Raw genomic sequence first — 25,001 nt, 5'->3', positions numbered from 1 at the left:
TGACATACCTTATGCTATGGCTTTAGGTTGTGATAGAATAGGTACTAAGTAGTAAGAAGATGAATACGGCAGCTGAAGATGACATTGGTAAATAAAGGAATAAGTAATTAAAAAGATAGTACTTGATCAAGTTCATAATCTCTGCCTTTTTGAAGTCGGTTAAAAAATTAAACCTCCTATAAATATCTCTCTTTTTTGTATTCTGAGTATCTCTCTAATTCTTCTACAAATTCTAGTATCACTCTTTACTTGACTCTGTTTAAAAAACTACTGAACTGATTATGATGAAACTTGCACTGTTTACTAAGTTGTAGTAGGTGGGTAGAACATTAATATAAACAGTTAGTAGTTATATCTATACATTTATTAAAAGTAAAGAAATAGGTACAATACAAAATAATTCAACAACATCGAGTATATTAAAACTTTTCCTTTTCCAGGATAACAATATCTTATCTACTACTTATCTTGCTTTTTTGAAATCCATGTAAAAATCAAAGCGACAAATCCAGTCTGTTTATTTGTCGGTTTGAAATTGGAACGTTAGTTCCTGTTTATTTGTCGGTTTGAATTTGGAACGTTAGTTCTAACGAACTATTGTCGAAAAATGAATGAAATTATTTTCCGAGGCGTCAGAATTTTTTTCTGAACCTTCTAATACTATGTTTATTTATGGGGTTTTAGTGTTGTAGGTATAATTTGTTTAGGCACTATTTACCACATGTAATCACATAAGAAGGTATTTACACAAATGTTCTTCGGGAACTCCATTAACAAAGCTGATATTGAGGTATCGTGGATTGAAATTATAGACAATACCTACTAAGTAACATCATTTTCATGTAATCTGTTCAGAGATATTAATCACACAGTTTTCTGTAACTTCCATAAATCACATAACAATACTGTGCGTGTTCTACAATTTCCAATCAAATATAAACACATCAGTTATACTTTCTGATATTATAATATCAATACCTAATACCTACGCAGGTAGCAAGGTAAAGTTGAAGGTAAAGTGATTGACATTAACATAGATACTGGTACCAATACCTCGATCGATCGAGGCACATATTAATTTATTAAATTACTTTAAAGACTCCTCACGAAAGCTATTACTTATTTTATCAATGCGATATTTGTATGCTTAACCATATTGTAATCATTACTATACAAAAATACATTTTTCACAAATCAGTCGTGTCGTAATATTTCCATAAAATCTAATCTTTCAATAGGATTATCATGTATCCATAAAATCTTCTTACGTAAGTATTTTACAAGATTTTTAGCTATTCCATTCATAACCTTCTTCATTCCGCGAATGCTTGTGATACATTACCGCTTTTGTTTTACTTTAGTGTTATCGACAGCGTAATTTGTCGACATATTTCTCAATAGCACGATAACGACTCACCGGCATTGCATCTTTCAACAGCTGCCTGAAGCGCGAGTCCTCAGAAAATGCAATATAAAGGTGACGGGCGTGCATCCTAGCTTCGGGACTCGCGTCAGCTATCAACTCCCCAGCGGCACGCAATATAACGGTGCGAGGCTCAACGGGTAGTTCCAGAATTCGTGCAACTCCGTGTTGTTGTACTAACCTGGTGAGAGCTTGAGCCGCGGCAGCGCGCACTGGTCCGCCGCGATGCGAGGCTCCTCTCCGGGCCAAGGCTACGCCAGCGCGAGCGTAGTTCCCACCACAAGCCACTCGACCGAGAGCAGCTGTAGCGTCCGCTCGCAGGAAACGGTTCACATCCGCACAACGTTCCAATAACGCACTGACAGCTTCCTCTAACTCAGGGTCAAGTCCGCGACCGCGGAATTCGAATAACGTGCCGAGGGTCGAACAAGCAGTTCTAGCAACGCGCGAGCGAAGTGACCGGACGTGACCAGCTACGGAACGAGTGACAGCCCGCCAGCTGGATGCGGGCGCGCGAGCCCACTCGTCTTTTGCTAGCCGCTCAGTTTCAAGGAGACCATTTACAATCACTTCCCAATCTTCATGTCGAGCTGGTACCATACATTCCACGAGTGCAGTCCGAACGTCGCGTTCGCATGACCTGCTCTCGAAATCTCTCGTGGGCTCCGGAGAAGCTGGTTCACTTCGCAATGACGAAGCAATAGATTTCCCGGGGCTTTTTGATAGATTCGATAGCGATAACGATTTCGCACTAACAGGTTTAGGTGTTGCAGATTTTATTTCTTCAGGCGTGATATAACTTTGCCGTGAACTTGCCGAGGCAACGTTGCTGCTTTGCATTGAAATTTGCTCCGCGACAGTTTCGACACTGGCCAAGGAAACATTTTTCTCGGACACATTTTCGACGCCACCCGAATCCGAAAAATCCTCTCCACGTATCGATTTTTCCGATAAATCCTCAACATTTACAGACTCTACGGAAATGTTTTCCGCGTGCAAAGATGGAGTTCGTATTAACGAAATGTCGTTGGAAAGTTCGTCTGGCTTGCTTTCTGTTTCTGTCGTCCCCGCGACGGTAAAAAGTTCCTCAACTTTCTTTTCGTCGTCCTCTAATTTGTCTTTATCCTCTTCGCCAATGATGATGTCAGGTGTGACTCTGCGAACAAAATGATTACTATAACACACATGGTAAACTGCAGGAAACAGGAATTTTGGGAACAGGAGTAATGGTTACCGCTGGAGTGGAGGTAGATCGGCGACGAGGTCGGGAGTCTTAGGCGCAGGTTGCACCGGGGCGGCGCCCCCGCAACAGCACAGGCGCCGCATGCCGCCGGCTATCACCTCGGCATGGCCTCGACTGACGCCACAACACAACACGGCACACAATACCCACCGCAATCAATGGCTCGCACGAGTGTTGATGAACTCACCCCTACCTGCATATTATGCTAAACACACACTAAATAACTGCCGGTGTTATTTTCATACAACATAGTTCGCATTTTGATAATACGTACGAATTATTTTGGAAACAGGTTGAGGTATAATTTTCTATTAAAGAATTAACCATGTGTAATTGGCTATTAGCGCCAACAAATAACGAAAGTGGAGCGATCCTACGATAGCATAAATAGGGCGCCTATAAGTGCCTCGAATGGACGTATAGGCAATTTCAGTTTATAAATGTAGGTTAACGGCAACACGCGATTTAACATAGCCGGTGGTCACCTAACAGCGCGTGTCGGACGATACTGAACTTTTCAAGTCATTTGAATGGATAATCGAAAGGTGTATCGTATCGATATACTCGTACCTACTTACTTGTAGATGTATTGAGACAATTTAATACGTTCGTATATCGGCTAAGTAACGTTAGCGCCTGTAGCTATCGACCCATTGACCTGATTGTTTCCCGTGTATGTATTCAAACAAGGCGTCAGGTTCTCTAGTATTAGCCCCTTTTAAATAGGGCTGACACACCAAGGTGTAAAGAAAACTGACACCGAAAAATCTTTTACTTTTGGATGACCGCAATACCTTCACCGTGGGTTACTTAAGCATTAATAAATATTCCTCGAGAATTGTTTGATTTTTTTTGATTGAAGCGACTCTAAATAACAAAACATATTTGATAAAAAAGTGTGTATGTCTGCTATTCCTTCAACTAGAGTAAGTTAACACATACGCGACTTTTAGTCCATAGGTACCTTCAGGTTAGTAAAGAAAAGACTCGGAATAAGTCCTGGGCATCATAATATTATAGTATTTTACAATGTGCTTAATGATTAATTAATTAATCAGCCTAGTTGTCCAACGCAGAAAAGCAGCCAGTATTATTGCTACCATTCCACGTGGGCACGATTTGTATAGCTATTAGGATTAGTTAGATTAAGTTTCTTATTGCACTCTATCTTTATTTAAAAAAAACCTTAATGATATGAACTCTTAAACGTAACGTCCAAAAAAATTATAATTCTTGCTACATCGCAACAGTGACAACCCTACTATCAAGCCGAAGTCGATCCTTCGTTGCTATGAAACACAAAACTCCACTAAAAACACAAAAAGGCAGTTATATTTTTTACGAGCCCCTCGAAATAAGGGCTGACGCGTCAGAAACGAGCCGTTTGATTTGTGGAACACTTCCCAGAAAGCAGGCTTGCGCAATATTTTTAGGAAAATGACTGTTTTGTTGTGGTTGCTTTCAAAGAACGCGTCATGTTGATATCGATTTTTAGCACGTGCAATATGGAAACACGCGCCTGTTTTAAATTGAATTTTGAAGTCGGATTCATTTTATTAACCCCAGAAGTGTCTGTCTGTCAGTCTCTCTGTGGCACCATAGCTCCCGAATTGATTAAGGTCACTTGGATTCGGAGTTTGGTTGTGGCTAATTACCAACGATAATTACCTACGGTAATACCAGCGCCGGACCGAGGTAAATTTTAGAATGGAGCGAGATCCAATTATGGCGTCTTTCCTGTTTGCTCCTAACATTATACAGGGTGATTCGGTCTTTAGTGCGGATATTTTTTTTCGTGGTTCTGTATCATTAATAGAATATAAATCTACAAACAGTTCGATACATTTTATGTAATTTTTTTTTAAATTTATGACTCTAAAAAAACAAAATAATGTACATATTATTACTAAACAAGATATATTCAGCTTAAAAGTGATCTGGTGACGTCCTTTAGGTATCAAACGAAAATAAAATAAACGCACAATAGGGTGACCCTAAAATTCTGTTCAAAAGTAAATAACTTTAGCTAACGATAATTTTGTTATTTTTGAGTTAAAAAAAAAAAAGAAAAAATACGTGATCATTAAATTTTGTTTATGTACAAAATATAAAAATATCCGCACTAAAAAAAATTTCTTCCTGTATACTAGGGACGTTTGAAAAGTTCGTAGCCTAACGTATATCGAAATTTTACATACATTTACATACATTTTTAACCGACTTCAAAAAAAGGAGGAGGTTTCTCAATTCGACCGTTCGATTTCGATTCGATTCAAGCCGTTTAAATCATAAAGATTTTAACTTCTTTTCGATCTTGTCTTTACCATTTCATAAATTTCTATTCGATCTTGTCTTTACCATTTCGGCGCCCCCTAGGATTTGGCGCCTGGAGCGACCGCTCCGTTCGCCGTATGGACGGTCCGGGCCTGGGTAATACGGTCGGTAAAGACGGAGATATCTACTTCTATGTATCTCGTCCAATACCTCTGTAGAGACTCGTATAGTCTCTAATGGGTTTTTACATAGGTCCAATGAGTACCAATGAGTAGTGAGAGGTACAATGGGTTACTTACTAATAACCCACTAGTGATGCAGTGCACGATAGTAGTTAACCTAATGACCTTCAAGTTAGCTACTATATTACACTGCATCACCAGTTGACACTGGTGAGTTGATTGTCTTTAAAAAATTATTCAGTCATCATCATCATCATCATATCAGCCGATGGACGTCTACAGAACATAGGCCTTTTGTAGGGACTTCCAAACATCACGATCCTAGCCGTCTGCATCCAGCGAATCCCTGCGACTCGCTTGATGTGGTCAGCCTACCTCGTGGGGGGTCGACTAACACTACGCTTTCTAGTGCGGGGTCGCCATTCCACCACCTTGGGACCTTGGGGTCTCGGTTCGCTTAATAACTCGTACTAGAGTGATTTAAAATTTTCAATTTTCAAATAAAATTCGTTTAAATCGCGGGTAAAATTAATTATTATCTTACCTATTATTAATCAGATGTATCGCAGCTCTAGGTTTCAAAACAAAATCTCTCCCAGGCGGTGAAACTCCTGCGGTAAAAAAAATACGTTTTGAATATCTAAACAATAAAAAACGTAAACGTCCACACAATCAGAGGCATGGAAAAATGGAGCAAATGAAATTGGGCATGCACCGCCAACTTTTCAGTTATGTGCATTTTAAGAAATTTAATATCACGTGTCTAAAACGGTGAAGGAAAAACATCGCGAGGAATCCTGCATACCTGAGAATTTTCTTAATTCTCTATGTGTGTGAAGTCTGCCAATCCGCATTGGGCCAGCGTGTTTACTCAATAATAAGCCGAATATGGGTTGATAATGATGATGATGATGAACCGCATTGGAACAGTGTGGCTGTGGTTGGTTTAAATTCCAACTCACTTATTACAGTGGAATTCACAGACTAGTTCTAGGGGCACCTCCAGAGGATCATTCACCCGCTGAGTGTCAAATTCTTATACAAATAGAGGTTAAATTCGACACTCAGCGGCTGGATGATACCCTGGGGGTGCCCTACAACGTCTATGAATTTCACTGTTAGTCCTGCCAGGAATTATGTACAATTTTTTATTATTTTATTTTATTTTTACAAGTTAGCCCTTGATTACAATCTCGCCTGATGGGAAGTGATGATGCAATCTAAGATGCCTGACCTGGACAAATTAAGAAATTCTCAATCTGCACAGCCGGGGATCGAACCCAGGACCTTCGTTTTGTAAATCCACCAAGCATACCACTGCGCCACGGAGGCCGTCGCCTTGCCTCTAAGGGTCATTATTGGCTGATGATGATGATGATGATGATGATGATGATGATGATGTAGGTACCTGGCAAAGGTGCGGAGTCTGGTAGTGGTCGTAATCTGCGAGGCCGAGGCGGCGGCGCGGCCGGCGGCGTCGACCGAGCCCGCCGGCGGGTAGCCACTGGGAGGTGCGAGTTCCTGCCGTCATAAGTGAAGTAGTCAATTTTAGTAGCATAGTAGACACCTAGACTTCTTTGTGACATCGTTTGGAGAAGTTGGGAGAAGAAGAGAAGAGAAGAATTGGCTCAGCTTCTACCACATGTCATAGTTCACATAGGAAGTAGAACTGAAAGAAATTTTAATGATGTTAACAATTTGTAAATTACTATAACATTTTTGCATAATAAAACTAGTGGACGCCCGCGACTTCGTCCGCGTGGATATCAATGCAAACTTTTAACCCCTATTTCATCACTTTAAGGGTTAAATTATAAAAATAAGTTCTTGAATCACATTATATTTCGTATTTTATTCATGATTTATATTGTAACTGTAAAAATTAAGGACTTTCCATACAACTTTTCAACCCCTATTTCACGCCGTCTATTTTTATTTTAGTGTCAAAAAGTACCCTATTTTTGCTCCAAGGTCTCATTTACTATTATACCAAAATTCATCTTGATCGGTTCAGCCGTTTAGCCGGGGAAAGGTAACAGATAGACAGACTTACTTTCGTATTTATAATATTAATATAGATATAGGTAGGTAAAGCAATTTACCTCGGCGCTGGTGTTGGCTTAACGTGATCAACTGGCCGGGTGAGACGTTCGCGTAACTGCAAAGAACACAAGATTGTTGCTACTCTGAAACTTTAATACCCATGGCATGGCATACGAAAACAGTAGTTTATCCCTATTTATAGGTTATCTAAATCCTAGACCAATCTCAAAGTGGGGTAAAGTCGGGTTTTTCAAATGTCTGAAGGCTTCCTATTGGTTTTTGACGACTATAATTGTCGGTTTAACGTTTTATAAGTGGTACTTTTTTTCTTTTTTTTATTCTTTACAAGTTTAGCCCTTTACTGCAATCTCACCTGATGGTAAGTGATGATACAATCTAAGATGGCAGCGGGCTAACTTGTTAGGAGAAAGATGAAGATCCACACCCCTTTCGCTTGGCGCGGTACGTCTTTGCCAATAGAGTGGTAACTAGCCACGGCCGAAACCTTCTACCAGCCAGACCTGGACCAATTAAGAAAACCTCAATCGGATCCAGAACCTCCGTCTTGTAAATCCACCGTGCATACCACAGCGCCACGGAGGCCGTCAGGTACAAAAGTCCTATAAACAAGCACACCTAGTACATTGATAGCACATTACCTTATTGCAAAAAGCATCAGCTCTGGGCGATCCATTGAGTCTTCGTCGGACGGCTGCCAACACGGCGGCTGGGCCTGCAGCTCTCGCTAGGCACAGCGCTGCTCGCAGTTGGCCGTTCTCTGTCTCTTTATCTGATCCCTGATGACAATGCACTATTTATTACTTATTTCTGGAGCTAACATGCGACCAAGTGAAGAGAAATAGACAAAATGTCGTCCAATGGCGGCAGAGTTCTCACATTCCCATCTCTTTTGTCCCAACGCAATGAAAGAGCGTTATTTCCGGATGCGCCGCTATTGAAAGAAAGTAAAAAGGAAGTAAAACATTTATTTAAAAAATTGTGCTTCATTGACACCTTAACACTTGTAGTGCCCACTTAGAAATGTCAAAAACTAAAGGTAGGTTGAAATTTGTCTATTTCTTTTCACGAGATTATCAAGTTGGTCGCATGTTAGCGCCACAGATATGAGTAATACACAAGAGCGTCGCCAACCCATTACCTAGGAGAGGCAGAAGTTGATAATATTATGGGGAACCAACCCCCCCTTGATGATGTCCTTGGTAATAAAATCCTTTGTCGTATACACTCATAAATTAGTTTAATCTTGTACTATTATGAAGGTATTATATATACGACAAATCCTTATTCTTACCTATAGTAGGTAGGTAGTAAAAGAAATTCAGCGGGCTTAAGGTAGGTATAATGCGAAGAGCTTTTATACGTAATTAAAGCTTGTATTAAAACATATCTCGGTCATGTCGGCGTCGACAGTGATGGTTTAATTCCAACTTTAGCTGAATCATGCCGAAATAATTTTGCAGTTTTCGTGACCTTGAATTTAACACAGTCAGAAAAATGGACCTACTTACAGAAAATTGTATACAATAAAAGCTCATTGTTCGCGTGGGATACGTTCTCTAAATGTGTCGCGAATAAAGAAACCTTATGGAATGGAATATATGGAATGGTATTTTGACATTTTTTAAAAGCTATTCAGAGTGATTTTAAGCAGTGGCATTCTTAAGCCATCCATTCACAATATCGGCAATAGTTATTTGCAAGCTAAAGTTTAAATTTGCAGATTTTACGTCAGTTTCGTCAGTCAGATCCGCGAATAACGAAATATTTAGCCGCGAATATAGGAATTGGGACGCAATTTTTTAATCTGCAAATAGTGAAAACGTGAATAAAGGAAGCGTGAATAAGAAGCTTTTACTGTACTTTAAGTATTTATATTAAGCAGTGGCCCGCGACTTTTACCCCTAATTAATCATTTTAACATTATCTAACCTATATCAACTATCAATTTTTTTTACGGCGAACGCAGCAACTTAACTTGACTTGAAGACTTTGGAAGCTATCCGAAAATAAATAAAATAATAACAATAATATAATTCTAACATAATTTTCGTGATAGAACACGATAGATAGATTTCTTTTTTGTGTATACAAGTACAAGCTTGTACATATGTATTCTGTGGTACATGTAAGTACAGAAGTAACAAACCCCAATGATGTCAGTGTCGAATATCAGCTCGACGAGGTGATGCAGCGCCATCCTCTGCAGCAACGCGTGAGGCAGCGCGGCAGGAGGCGGCTCCCGGCCCATCCGCCGCACCAGCGCCGGCAGCATGCGACGCACGCAGGCGCCGCTCCCGATGCGTACCACTGCGCACACGGCGCCCTCTGCCGGCGCCCGTGCGGCGGACACCTGCGTATAGCAAAAACACCATGATTTCCAAACCAACAGGGGCTACCGTCCCGCATTCCCGCAACTGGAAAATATTTGTGTGATGTGCTTGGATGTTTTCTAGTGTCATGGAGGGTCTGACGATGGAGACAAATGAGAGGTACTGGAACTCCTGAATGGTTTACAGTAGCTACCTTGTGATTGGGCTTGATCGATTCCTATTGATGAGAACTTTCCACCTACATAATTATGTAGGTGGGGTCTGATGATGAAGACGAAGGTCAGATAATGAAACTCCTCAACGGTTTCCAGTGGCTACTTGTTTGGGCTTGATTGATTTGTATTGATAAAAACTTTCCACGTAGTTGGGCTATGACTGTCATTAGGGGTCTAGTGATGAAAACGAAGGACAGTTATTGGAGCTCCTCGACGGCTTAGAGTAGCTACCTTGTGTTTGGGCTTTGAGCTTTAAATAATTTTAACTATGCGACTAAATGAAATTAAGACAATTAGTCACCATTAATCGCCTCAGTTTGACGTGCAAGTAGCATATCTAATAGCATAAAATCTTTGTCTCTCACCGCATCACTGAGCGCCCACATGTGCTGCACTAGTGACGTCACCTCGGGCTCCACTGCGTGAACATTGTCAGCGTCTAACAATGTACTGTGGAGATGGTCGGCTGCCTTTACTGCTGCTATCCAGTTTTCCTGTTAAATATAGATAAACGTTAAATTACAGAAACGAAACTACCTACAAGGTTTACTTATTGACTACGGAATCGTAAATCTCAGTGAAACATTACCTGTTCGATAAATAACAGATTTTTTCATTTTCATCATTTTCATATAAAATAAAAAAAATATTTGGTCAACAAAGGAAAGTGATATTTCATGACAATATTGATAAATAATGCTTTAATAAAATGTTGAGCAACAGATTCATATGGTTTTGTTTATTTACATTGTGTAAAATACCTAAACGTTTTGAGTTGTAGAATAGGTGTCGCGATGCCGATGAAGGTGTGTTTTAATAGTAAAAGCAAAGGAATAAAATAACACAAGCTGGAATGTATAAACTGTATTTCAAATAACTTATTACTCATTCTTAAACAAATCGTTACTTTGGTAGATGGATAATACATTAATTAAATAAACTTCACGCCACATAATCGCATGTTCGCCTCTTTTACATAGAGTATATATCACAATACCCTACCAACCTCAGAATAAAACCATTATCATTAATAAACAGTACAGATTAAAACATTTATCTGGAAGAAGGAGTTTTTATATGTTGTCTTATGTATTTATAATTATTTAAATAATTAAAAATCTAACATTCGGCCATACTGACTACAAGTTTGTCCTCAAACTTTGTAAACACAAATAAATTCTAACATTACATTATTATAAAGATTCACTGAACTATGTCTCATAGTATTTAAAATTTTAATTTATGTTTATTACCACAACTCATTAATTCTCCAATAATTTCTAATTATAACAAAAGTGAGTCCCAATTAATCTATTATTATTACTACTTGCTAAATTCACTGATTTACAAGTAGTAAAATTCAATTTTGTCATTACAGATATTTTCTAATTTTAAACCTTGATTTAACAATATGTTGAAACACCCTACAATACATTTAATTATTCTTTAAGAATTATATAATTATAGTTTAACAGATTTCTCATTCAATATTTACAAATTGTGAATACAGACCTATACAGATTTTGATAGTGATTCTATTGATAAAAATCCAAACACTTAAATTCAGTTAAACTGGTATGTTAATTCTTGTTTTTACAAATTTGAAATAAATTCAATCTTTAATCACTTCCAGATTCAGTCCAATTACCCAAATTCATGACAAAATTGTCTGTCATTTTGTCATTCCTAAACTAAACTAAAAGTTATGTTAATATAAAGTTATAACTATGAAACCTCGATTCTACTGAGACAGTTCTTATAATCGCATTAGATCATACAAGTAAATCATGTACTTTGACGAAAAACAACATCTAGCGAGGTAGGTCTTATGTATGTCTGAGCTTCCAGATGACAAGAGGGAGCTTTACTCTAGACAGAGACTTATTAAATATTGTAATTAACTTAGACAGAGTAGTAGATTAATTTAAAGCATTAAGTACATAGACGATATGTAATATTTACAAATGTAATGTCTTTATCTTCTAATATTTGTCTGAGCTTCCAGATGACAAGAGGGAGCTTTACTCTAGACAGAGACTTATTAAATATTGTAATTAACTTAGACAGAGTAGTAGATTAATTTAAAGCATTAAGTACATAGACGATATGTAATATTTACAAATGTAATGTCTTTATCTTCTAATATTTGTCTGAGCTTCCAGATGACAAGAGGGAGCTTTACTCTAGACAGAGACTTATTAAATATTGTAATTAACTTAGACAGAGTAGTAGATTAATTTAAAGCATTAAGTACATAGACGATATGTAATATTTACAAATGTAATGTCTTTATCTTCTAATATTTGTCTGAGCTTCCAGATGACAAGAGGGAGCTTTACTCTAGACAGAGACTTATTAAATATTGTAATTAACTTAGACAGAGTAGTAGATTAATTTAAAGCATTAAGTACATAGACGATATGTAATATTTACAAATGTAATGTCTTTATCTTCTAATATTCGGCCATCCTTACTAAAAGTTTGTCCCCAAACAACACAAGAATATCATGAAATTATGACATTACTATAATATCAACTATAAATAGAACAATGTTAACAATAAAATTTTATAATTAATTATCACACAGCATCCCATAAGTTATTTAAAAGAATCCAATGAAACTATAATGAAATTCTTGATTTCTTCTATATACTTTTATCATAAAAATGTTAAATAAGAATAAGAGTGATACATATTATAAATAAACATAATGTTCATGTGAAGCTTTTGTCAATCAACTTATCTATTTTCATCATTTCAAAACATTATTTATATTTGTCAAATTCGTCATCATCGATTAATGGCATCTGCACCGAACCCCTCACCACCCAGTCCAGAACTAGTAAAGTTACAGGACTTTGTGATCGTGTTAGACTTCCAGATGATGTGTGACATCTGCACCGAACCCCTCACCACCAAGTCCAGAACTAGTAAAATTACAGGACTTTGTGATCGTGTTAGACTTCCAGATGATGTGTGACATCTGCACCGAACCCCTCACCACCAAGTCAAGAACTAGTAAAGTTACAGGACTTTGTGATCGTGTTAGACTTCCAGATGATGTGTGACATCTGCACCGAACCCCTCACCACCAAGTCAAGAACTAGTAAAGTTACAGGACTTTGTGATCGTGTTAGACTTCCAGATGATGTGTTGCATCTGCACCGAACCCCTCACCATCAAGTTCAGAACTAATATAGTTACAGGACTTCATGATCGTGTTAGACTTCCAGATGACATGTGATAGAAGATAATCAAAATATAAAATCAGATATAAATACATATACATACATTTTTAAACGACTTCAAAAAAAAGGAGTTTATCAATTCGTTGGAATCTTTTTATATTTATTTATTTATTTTATTTTGCTGTGTAATAATCAATAGAGAAATTATTATACAACAAATATATCCATAGTCATTCACAAAACAAATAACGGTATATTAGTCGTCATAACACTACTATACTATAATACTATCTAAAATATTATCGATAACACCGGCCGACAAATGAATACTTTTTGAACGTTGTTTTGATTTCAGTAAAAATTATCAGTAATTTATAGTATTTTGAACACAAAAATACCTGCACAATTAATCTATCACATCAATTTTTTTTACAAAAAGGAAAACAAATTTTACTTTAAAAGCTTCTAACATACAGCAAAAATAACAATATCTGTATGATTGTCTTGCTTTCACTATATCATAGGTAGTACCAAAAGGTAGAGATTGTCTTTTGCTGTAATTTTAAACAAATTTTTCAGTTTTTGCTTAGAATCATAAAGTTTCAACAAATGTAACAAAATATATCTGGACTATTGTGACACTTTATAGAAGACGTTATGTTTATCAGACGTTTTCCAACAACAAAAAAAACCATTAACTAAAATATATATATATTTTTTTTTAACAAAGGCACTATAACAGCTTATTTCCACGAAACGCGTTACAAATAGGTGTGTCGTTGTTATAACTGAAGTAATTTCTCATGAGAGGTCGCTTAATTCAAAGAAAGAGTGCCAAAACTCGAAAATTTCACTGAAAAATCAAAACTAGCGAATATATTAATTTTACTAAAAATCTGATGTGATATGATAAAATTAGGTCTGATTTCGTAATCAGCACTACAAAATCAGTAGAAAAAAAATAATTATATCTTGGACAACGAAAATCGTGTCGGCCTGTGTAATACATCTATCCTTATATTAAAATTTTACCAAAACACAAATCGTCATCAGTAAGTCATAATTAATGAATAACATCATGGATGTGAGCAAATATTTAAAATATATGTATATATGATATCAAAACTAATAACTCTCAATATAATACATAATTATAATATCATCATATCATAAATAAAAATACTAAATTTAAATCGTGTGTTATCAATACATAGTGTAACTTCTCTCATCTTTGTGATTTGGGTCAACTGTCGAATAGGGCTGTGTTCAACCCAATGATTATCACGAGAATCTCATATATCCCATATTCATCAATCAATATCCATGCATCTCGGATCTGTAATCAAATATTTTCACACAGTATCACATAGCTCAGTCACTTAATCGTTCAGATAAATATCATACTTGTTTGACAAATAATTTAATTTAACATAACTAGCATACCTAGCATCCAAGAGAAAATCAGTCTATAATTGAATGAACCTTAGACCCGGTACATAAAATGAAATAAAATGTTAAACATGTGTTAATCTATCAATTTACTTTAATTCAGACAAAAGACTCTTTCTCTTAAAGAAATGCTTTTTTTTTTTAATGATAATAAAGACTTCTTGAAAATATTGCGATTTATGATTGTAATAATTTTAGTATGTAATCCAATCCTAGTAGTTATCACTAGATAAGAAAAGATGATATTTGACTATGTATTGTATAATTATCTTCAGACTACCCCCTTTTTTGTAATAATAGTAGCATAAACCTGTCTTAGACCAGACCACCCCCTTTGTTATATACCTCTAGTTTGCTATCAGAGGTTTTACCTATTCATTAATTTTAGTATATTCTTTTTTTTTTAATTCTGTTAAATTTCTTTTTTTTTTTTTTTTTTGGCTATATCCATTAATTATTTTACTGATGTAATGATTTAAGTCTCTATATTGATTCATACTTGATGCAGACCACCCATCAGTTGCATGCAGGTATCAACAACTCGGTGGCGTGCACTTTGTAGATGCACAAATGTACTGACTACCTAAGGACCCAATACAAATCTATATTCAAAACCTATACCACTTAATATGTTGGCCAAGGAATTTTCTAATTTTTTTTTTTTACCTTTAGTGTACTAGTATACCCTAGTTAAAACCTTATGCACATATCATTGTAACCATCCGAATATATAATTCTAACCACAACCCCATAATAATTACTTATTTTCATAATTATACAAAATGTTGCAATCTAATAAAATGCTAGAAATAAACAAATGAGACATGGATTAAATACACTAGTGTATCTGCAAATAATAAACTGATTGATTGAATCTAAAACAACAGCAATAGTATGGTTAATTTACTTGTATGTAGAATCTATACATCTGCACATGACCATTAATGAAAAGAGAGCCCAACGTCACCCACCCACAAAACTGTCAAAATATGTCTTAGACAAATATTTTACAACCTATTTATGGCAATCTGTGTCTCTTTACTTGAAGTCCATACAGACTGGGCTCTAAGACAATTTGTGATCAATGATATTATTATAATTAATTATTTATTACTCAATTGTCACACAAGTAACTTTTTAATATCACCCTAAAAAAAAAATCTCCAATTTAATTAATTATAAGATTTCATTAAGATGAATATCATAATATCTCTTAGTACTCTTGTAGATAAGCCGAATATAATAATATTCATGGATAAGAATCATTTACTGTGTTGCTGCAGATTGTTAATAACTGTTCTATACTAAATAGGCTGAAGGCATGTTGTCAACGCTTGAATAGTTAAATAGGTTTTCAAACATAACTACAAATTTATTTTTCAAGAAATCTATCAATCCAATTTCTTAAAAGATTTAAAAAAATTTATATTAAGTACATACAGTAATCTACATAATGATATATCTAAGCAAATCCTATCTGAAAATATTGTAATAGCTGTCTCAAAACTTGTTATCAGGTACCTACATCAAGGCCTAAAATAATACTTGAACCATTACATAAAACTTCATATATTTTTAATTTTTATGTTATTCAGTCATAAAAACTCACATATAACAAATGTATAGTTTGAAGTTACAGGCACAAAAAAAAACAATATTTTAGTTAATTCATTTTAGTCCCATGTCAGCAACGGATGTAATGTAGTTCTATAATTAAGATTTCTCAATATTACATTATGCCAGTGTCCTACATCCTAACAACCCTAGAGTGGTCTGTCTTCATACGTTAATTTCTTGAGCAGTGTGTATGTGTGTGTGTGTGTGTGTACTTTTCACTTAAATGATTTTGGTTTCCTAGATATAGTCATCTAACAAAAATGTTTTGACAATAAGCCAGACAAACTGACAACCTATCAACCATACTTAGTTTCACCTAGTGATTATTTATTCTTTGTAATTTTATTTCATATTAGTCACAACTGAATAATTTATGAGGCTGTTTAATCAAACTAATAAAACTCACCAGACACCTAGTTTAATATATTTAGACATCATTGGTATTTCTCATCCGTCAAACCAACAGGATTCCATCTCATATAACTCTGCAGCTAACACCACACATGCATCTTTGTATTTTGTTATTAATTTACACGTTCTTCTCTGTTCTCTCGCAGTTTTTCAAATAATATCCTCTTATGAGTGCTGTTGGACTGTTTGACTGTTTTGCTCATAAATATCGTCAACATGGTATAAGTGTGTTACGTTTACGTTTCTTCATTCTTGTTAGATATTGTAAGCATCGACAACCGACATCGCATAAATACTTTTACCGGGACCATGCGGCGTGCGTCCCATAGCCGTCAGTGGTATACATACTTAATGGTTGTACACACGTATGATTTTTATCGCATTTCTCGTAATGTAAACCACTGTTTCCCAAATTCACACTTCATTTAAATGCCGTTACATTTTCTTTCTGTAGATCGACTTTAATGTAGGTAATGACATCGTGTTCGTAGGTACTCTCACTTCTGATAAAAGCAAAGGAATAAAATAACACAAGCTGGAATGTATAAACTGTATTTCAAATAACTTATTACTCATTCTTAAACAAATCGTTACTTTGGTAGATGGATAATACATTAATTAAATAAACTTCACGCCACATAATCGCATGTTCGCCTCTTTTACATAGAGTATATATCACAATACCCTACCAACCTCAGAATAAAACCATTATCATTAATAAACAGTACAGATTAAAACATTTATCTGGAAGAAGGAGTTTTTATATGTTGTCTTATGTATTTATAATTATTTAAATAATTAAAAATCTAACAATAGTAATAAAATACTGTAGTAAAATACAAGCAGATATTCCACGGTTTACCCGTGTTACTCGCTGATAATCTAGCTTTCCATTGATAAAAGAATTGTTAAATACGGTTCAGTAGTTTCATCAAATCCAGTAGTTACAAGTACCTCTTTGAAATGTTGATTTATTCTAAATCTTACTTTGAATAAATTCTAAGTAAACATTTAAGTTCCTTACTGGTGCAGATTGATAGAGACGCATTATAAAAAAATCAGCTTGTTTTTTGTTATACTTAATTTTGAGAATATATTGTGAGTCGTTATTTTTGAATACGCCAGATTGTCCATCTTGTTGCGTGTTTGGGTTTGACATATTTATATTTGTTTAGATTTATAGCACGAAATAATAACTAAAGCATTTAAATATAACATTAGTAGTTAAAGCAATCATTTATGCGAAGTTAATTAATAAAGCGAAGAAAACATTCTTCGGTTCGTGTTAAGGCGTGTCCAAACATAGCGGCGATAAGTGCGCGGCAGCAACATTCGGTAATCGTGGCAAACAGCCCTGCAACGCGACTACTCGACTAGTGTAAAGCAACATTTGACGAATACATTCGTGCGCGTCGGCCGTCTAAACGCAGCGCAGCTTGCACGCGGCGTGCCGCTCACGATTGCCGCGCTATGTTTGGACTCGCCCTTATTGTGACGTAACATGAAATCGAAAGGGAGGACTGTAATGCCTGCAACAGCCAGACCTCCTCAATTTAGAAAGTTTGATTTTTATTAGCATAATATGCTCATACCATAGGTAACTACGGTAGCCAATTATGTAAGTTTGGATTGTGATGGCTTTAACTTTCAAAGGTCCAGATACTCAACCGTCCAAATAAATATAAAGCTTATTTTTGTAATATTTTCCTCAGCATAAATGAGTTCTTTTCTCAGCTGTCAGTCACTCAGCTTCGCAGCAACTCTTCGAGAAACACATTCCTTTTTTCAAATCGGACCAGTAGTTCCTGAGATTAGCGCGTTAAATCATACAAACAAACAAACTCTTCAGCTTTATAATATTAGTGTAGATTGGGACGCAATTTTTTAATACGCGTATTGTGAAAACGCGAATAAAAGAAGCGCGAATATTAATTATTCCTCCTTATTCGCGCTTCTTTTACTGTATTGCAGAAACCTAAGTATGGTAGGAGGATGGGCTGACAAACTTTCAGTACCTATTCCTAGAATGATGTATGTCTAGGCATCGCAGGCCGTCGGTCTAGAAGGGACACTTTCGTAGACTGTTTTGGTGTGAGAGTATATTGGTCAGGGTCGAAAATTCTAATAGAATATTCATTAATTCTTTCTCCTCCGGCGTCGTCCAAGGTAAAGCGTGAAATGCTAATTCAAGTAAATTGACTGAAACGATATTGTCCTATAAAGATTTGTCCTAGATATACCTAGTAAGGTTTTATTATACCGTCCTAGGTAAATCTGTACGGTGTACACGAGATTAGCGTATTTAAATTATTTTTTGAAGTTATTATAAATAAATATACTTAAACAATACAAATCACTATCTAGCCCCAAAGTAAGCATACAGAGCAGCTTGTGTTTAGGGTGCTAAGATAGTTGATATTATAATATTAATATACAATTATATACTACATATAAATACTTATATAATGTATAAATACACACAGACACTGGAAAACACTCATGCTCATTACACAAATATTTTCCAGTTGTGGGAATCGAACCCACGGCCCTGGATGCAGAAAGCAGGGTCACTACCCACTGCGCCACGCGGCCGGCCAAGTTACAATAATATGTTTGCTATTGTCACTTATTTAATTTAAAAGTGTAGTTTTCTTCTTTCTTTACAAAATTTAAAATTATCTTTTCCTAAATTATATTTGTCTATCTATCTATTATAATATAGCTAATCAATTCCTTTGCATTCGTTTTTTGGGTGGTTTATGAAAAATCAGAAAATACCCAAAGAAACCAGAAATTAAGATAATCCAATAAATTGAATTTAGAAATTGTGTATGCCCTCTAATCTATACTAATATTATAAAGCTGAGTTGAAACTGACAGTTCGTTTGTTTGTTTGAACGCGCTAATCTTAGGAACTACTGGTCCGATTTGAAAAATTCTTTTTTCTTTTTTTTTTTTTTTTAATTTATTTTGTACCAATATTAGTAACACACAAAAGTAAAAAGAACAACAGTATACAAGGAAACACTTATCTCTATAAGAGATCTCTGTCAGTGACCCTTGGCAGTGGGAGAGATTTAAACAAAAGAAATGGATAGGTACAACAGAATAAAAGTAAATAATATTAAATACATTAAAAATAACACTAATAAATAAATAAATTATAACAGTACATATCAATACTATATATAAATAATAACTAAATAAATACATATATACATACATACATATAATATATCTATGATGATAAAGAAAGATAGTGTTCACGAAGTCGATGTTTGAAGGTGTCAACTGATGGGTTTTTTTTGAAAATGGTATCTGGTAGCGAGTTCCACAGACGCGCTGCGATAACTGAAAAAGATTTAGCACAAAAAACAGTGTTATAGGGAGGCACAGATAGAGATTTTAATTTTACACACGAACGCACCGGTCTGAGACGGCGTGGGGATTCGCGGAAGAGCTCCCGCAAGTAGGAAGGAGAAGAGGTATTTAAGATTTTGAACAGCGTCGTGAGTATATGGATATTCCGGCGATGACGAATAGGGAGCCACTTCAGTTTATTACGGAAATAAGAAATACGGAAGAATAAATATCTTTTAGTGTTAGATAGCCCATTTATCGAGGAAGGCTATTGGCTAGGAGCGGAGAACCAATGAAAAATGTTTTAAAATCGGGGTTTTTTTTCCTATTGAGAGCTTACGGTGCGTGCGCTGCGTAAACGGTTAAAGTTTCGCAAAAATCATGTATGACAGAATTGTTCCCCTTTAAAAGTTCTAAATAGTCCGCGATAGTTTCCATGCTATTTGTGATAAACAGAAAAACACGCGAACGAAGTCGCAGGCGTCCACTAGTTACTTAGTAATAATTATCAATGTTTTTACCGTGTTATGCAGCTGATCGGAGATGTGTTTCGGTACCACGTGAAGGTCCTCCCAAGCGTAATGACCTTGCAAGGGTGACGATGGTCGGAGAGCCAACAGCATCGACTCGGGGGGAGAAGATGCCACGAGATTGAGGATAAACCTGAAACAAACAGCCTCAATAGCTCAGTGGTAAAGAGGCCGGACTCATCACCGATGGGTAGTGATTCGATACCCGCCGGCTGGACTATTGTCGTATTGTCCACTTCTAACTCAGTCTTTTCTAACTAGTTGGAGGGGAGCTGGAATATTTGTCATATTAAAAAAATATATGGCAAATATTATTTTCTCTTTCTTTGCAAGTCCTATCCTCAGAGATTGCCTGGTAGAGATTGCTTATAGCAATAAGGCCGCCTTTGCATGCTAATTCTAAGTTTAAATTAAACATTTTTATTTTTTTTTCATTTTTGTGTGCAATAAAGAATTTCCTTTTCAGCTTCTTTTAAAAAAAAACTTACTTGTCCTTTTCAAGTGAGTGTGAGTAAGAAATTGATACATGCTGAGCCATAATATAGATTTTCACATCCTATCTTGACATCAAAAATTGCCTTATTATTATTATCTAAGCCATCCGAATCCCGTCTAATTCTAAATTACCTATAATAAGTAACTTACTATTATACTACAGCCTTTCTTGATGCGTACTGTTTACCAACAAAGAAATTATAAATGAAGGTAGAAAAAGCATGTCCTTTCATAACTTATTTATCTTAAATTGTGTATGGCTTGTGTATAAAATGTTATATGAAATATATTACCCATATCTAATTATTGTTCTAAACTTACTTATTTATTTTCATTAATTTATGAATAAGTTAATTATAATTGTTATTATTAGATGTGAAATGACTAGTGATTAATACCCTCATTTTAAATTTGTTTGTTGGTAAACAGTACCTACTCATCAAGAAAAGCTGTAGTATAGGTACTCCATCTTGAGAAAATATCTTAACAAAGAAAGGCATAATATAAATAGCTAGGTATAGCTCTCTATAAAATATGAGAGCCATTTTTTGATGACGACCCAATATTCTATAGAAATTATGAATTCAACCTAACTAAAGTAAACATATTACATAGTCTCTCAAGATGATATTATTATTGTCTAACACACGTAGATGCATTTTATCAAGATTTTGCAGTTACAATCAGCAAATACTTAATAATAGAATTAGCTATCGCATCGAATGTGCAAACTTTGTTGAACTAGAAACTGGGATTGTAAATGTACAGGATTATTTATATCTTGGCAACAATATAACAGTTTATAATATTAGGTACTCAACTAAGATTACCATTCCTACTTAATTATACACGTAATAAAAGTTCTTAATACACGAACGAGTGAAGTGTGTTGCATGTAAACTATTGATCTTGGAAATCCCAATGTTTACCATGTGGTATGTTATTATTCTTGGGATATTCCCGTTGTTTTAACATTGATACTAGTTTTACTAGCTTCTAACACACAATCAGTTGCTTAGATTAAGGTAATTTCTTAAAAGTATAATCAAAAGTTCGTACTAAACTTTTGAAATAAATATTAAAGAATAGAGAAAAAGCTAAATAGCTAGCTTTTTTTAGCTATTAAATTATGATGTTCTGGTTAAATTTACCAGTAATCCACGTAAATATATCTGTAGGAATATATTCATTACAGATGTATATTTACGTTTTACTGGATTTCCTGGTTATAACCTAACTAGTTTTTATAAATAAATTACCTAAAAACACAAATGATGATAACCTTAGCTTGGATTATTGCAAACAAACAAAAGTTTTTACACTTTTTCAAAATATAACAGTTGATACTAAGACCCCATTCTCACGAGAGTTTTTTTAACTGACGTTAAAAAAGCATTCATACAACAAATGCATTCCCAAGTATATGTTCACACGACAAAGTTTATAAAACACGACTCGAGCAGTTTTCAATTTTGGGCGTTGGAAATAAGTTCATAAGAACTTCATTTAACTTCATACTATATTTAAACGCTTTTTTAACGTCTGTTAAAAAACTCTCGTGCGAATGGGGACTTATAGTTTTTAAATCTGATATATGAGTAGATACTTTAACTTAGTAGATATGATATACCTATATAATATGGACTAACTAAATACTATGCCACACAACGATATTTTAAAATCTTTGATGCCACATTAATTTAGCATTAATTTCACGCATTATTGAAATGAGTAAATCAAAACGAAATCTTACTAAATAATAATATTTTTCTGACTATTAAATAGGCTTACCTATCATTGTCCACAATAACACGAGTCTGTTGTCTGCGGGGTGACAGTGTCGGACTCCTTTGTAAATTGTGTAAAACTTCAACCTCTCTGTGAGATTCGACTGGACTGGGAATTTTGTCCGGATTCTGCACCTCCATTAATGTCAAAGCAAACCTCGACTTTTCTCTTGCCTTGCTTTCTGGAATATCATTTTTCTTATTGAAGTAATCATATAACTCGCTAAGAGATTTAGATTTGACCTTCACTTTAGTATGTTTTGAAACACCCTTATGTGTCTTATTGTTTATAACTGGTAATGGAATACCACTTTTTCTAGATGTACGTGATTCTCTTTCTTGTGCCTCACGCATTAAATCATTCATCTTATTCACAATGGCTGGCGTTTCTGGTAACACCTGTTCTATTCTAGACTTTTCTAATATACCTAAAGGACGATTATGATTAACGTCATCTTCACTGGTCATTAAATTGTCACTGTCAGGGGTCCGAATTTTTACACTTTCACCACCGAATCGCACTTTTTTAACTACAACATCTGAATCTTCCTCTGAATCACCTTCACTATATTTCAGCATGAGACGATCAGAGCTATCACAATCTTCGTCGCTTATCGTGTTTTTGTCCGATTCTGTTTCGTTTTGTTCTAACACAGTCATTGTTATAGCAGTATCCGAGTCAAATTTAATTTCAGTTTCTATAATCACTTTAGCATAATTATTGTTATTAAAAGGCACTCTGAAAGAATCTTCAGACGACGAGTCTGTAGATAGATAGATTGGGGTCAAAGGGTTATTGAAGACACGATTTATATGTACGAGAGGCTGGTTCCTTACTTTTCTCGGAGCATAATAAACGTCTAGCGAATCTTCATCGTAAGCCTCGCACAAATGCTTAAATCTATCTTGAATTCTTATATCTAACTGTGAGAAAACGTTTGTATATTTATGAGGTCCACATACCCTGCGTAGTTTCATTAGCGATCGGAGAGCAACATCTTTGTGCATTGAGTCAAAAAGTTTCTCTCCTAAAATTTGGAATATAGGAAACATGTCCAGATCGGCTGTTCGGCGTCTCAATATCCCTATTACTGACGGTATAGAAAGTATTAAACCGGTAATTACATTTATTTTGCTGTCCATTTCAGCGGAATGCGGTCTAATGTTGTTGTAGGAGAACTTATCTATGATCGCCCGAGCTGCACATTCAGGATCTTCGCAGTGGACGCAGAATACTTTGAGCGCGTCCAAGGCGGCCTTGCGGACGTTAGGGGAACTGTGTCCAAGGTTGTCGATGACTTGATCGAACGGGAAGGAGAGAGCATTGCCGGATAAGGGGAGCAGGTCAGCGAGGACTCTCAGTGCGTGCAACCGCACTTCCCACTCCGGATGAGAGAGGCGGTCTTTAATGGCCACGTAGAGGAGTTGTACGTCGAGGTCCGGGGGCAGAGCCCTGGCGCGGAGGACGCGGTCCCAGAGGGGCGCGAGTGGCGGTGGCGGAGGCTCGGGTAGTTGCATCGCGGGTCGTGGGTGACTGAGCGGCGGAGAGCGGTCGCCCGCCCGCGCGCCGGCACACTACTGGGTTAATGATCGGACGTAGCACGCCACGCCGCCCGCCCTCGCTTGACCAATCGATCACGGAATGTGTAAGCAATAGCACCTTAAGGCAGACTGAGTAGCATGACGGTTTCTTTTTAATTAGTTAAAGTATGTATTTCAGACATTATTATAAATAGGTATATCGAGGTTTTTTGATCACCTCATAGGTTCTAGGTTAACCCGTGTGACTATGAGTCATGAATTCTTGCATTCGAGTCTTGGCTATGGCTATTAAGTAAATATTAGATTTTCTTGAAAAATTATGAGCAGCAGCACGGATTCGGAAAGTTAAAGATTGCCGTTGGTCCCGGAGATTCCATTAATTAACAACTGATATAGTTATTGTTACAATTTACAAAGCCAAAATTTTTCCTCTAAGCCCAATAACCTATATTGGAGCAGCAGGGTGATTAAACTCCAAATTACTTTTCCTGTAAACCAAGCCTTCAGTGAAAAAATTCTGATGTTAAAAATGATGACGATATTCTTTTATTATACAAAATGCCTTTCAAAGTAGTTATTTGGTTTTGAAATAAAAAACGTTGGTAGGTAATGTCTTAAAAATAGTTTATTTACAATCAAACAATTTAGTGGTTCAGGCAACCCAGTAGGTACCTATATAATCACACATTTTATTTATAAATATTTGTAGTTACCCCTTTCCTACTGGCGCTTCACAAGCATAGACGTCTATCGAGCTTAGGTCGTCATCAACCCATATTCGGCTCACTGCTGAGCTCGAGTCTTCTCTCAGAATGAGAGGGGTCAGGCCAGTAGTCCACCACGCTGGCCCAATGCGGATTGGCAGACTTCACACACGCAGAGAATTAAGA

At 35.9% G+C, this 25,001-nt stretch overlaps 1 protein-coding gene across 1 annotated transcript; it reads right to left on the bottom strand.

The window, feature by feature from the left end:
• Window positions 1-347: 347 nt before the first annotated feature.
• LOC112053246 (uncharacterized) lies at window positions 348-24,140 on the bottom strand. Its single transcript, XM_024092618.2, has 9 exons — window positions 22,574-24,140; window positions 20,279-20,420; window positions 10,097-10,225; window positions 9,333-9,536; window positions 7,825-7,962; window positions 7,225-7,280; window positions 6,531-6,643; window positions 5,667-5,733; window positions 348-2,579 (listed from the first exon to the last, which is right to left on the bottom strand). The coding sequence occupies exons 1-9, from the start codon at window positions 24,085-24,087 to the stop codon at window positions 1,364-1,366; spliced, it is 3,579 nt and encodes a 1,192-aa protein (XP_023948386.2). The 5' UTR covers window positions 24,088-24,140; the 3' UTR covers window positions 348-1,363.
• Window positions 24,141-25,001: the final 861 nt, after the last annotated feature.

Source organism: Bicyclus anynana, chromosome 9 (genome assembly GCF_947172395.1).
Source record: "Bicyclus anynana chromosome 9, ilBicAnyn1.1, whole genome shotgun sequence".
Taxonomy (NCBI): Eukaryota; Metazoa; Arthropoda; class Insecta; order Lepidoptera; family Nymphalidae; genus Bicyclus; species Bicyclus anynana.
The sequence above is the reverse complement of the archived record's forward strand: the minus strand, read 5'-3'. Positions and strand labels throughout refer to the sequence as shown.

Bases quoted from the DNA above. Each gene is read 5' to 3' on its own strand.
- LOC112053246 (XM_024092618.2), bottom strand. From the start codon at position 24,087: ATGCAACTACCCGAGCCTCCGCCACCGCCACTCGCGCCCCTCTGGGAC. The intron at 10,226-20,278 runs GTAAAAACATTG...TATATTTAACAG, and splicing joins CCGATCAGCTGCATAACACG to GAAAACTGGATAGCAGCAGT. The intron at 6,644-7,224 runs GTAAATTGCTTT...TTATGACGGCAG, and splicing joins AAGCCAACACCAGCGCCGAG to GAACTCGCACCTCCCAGTGG.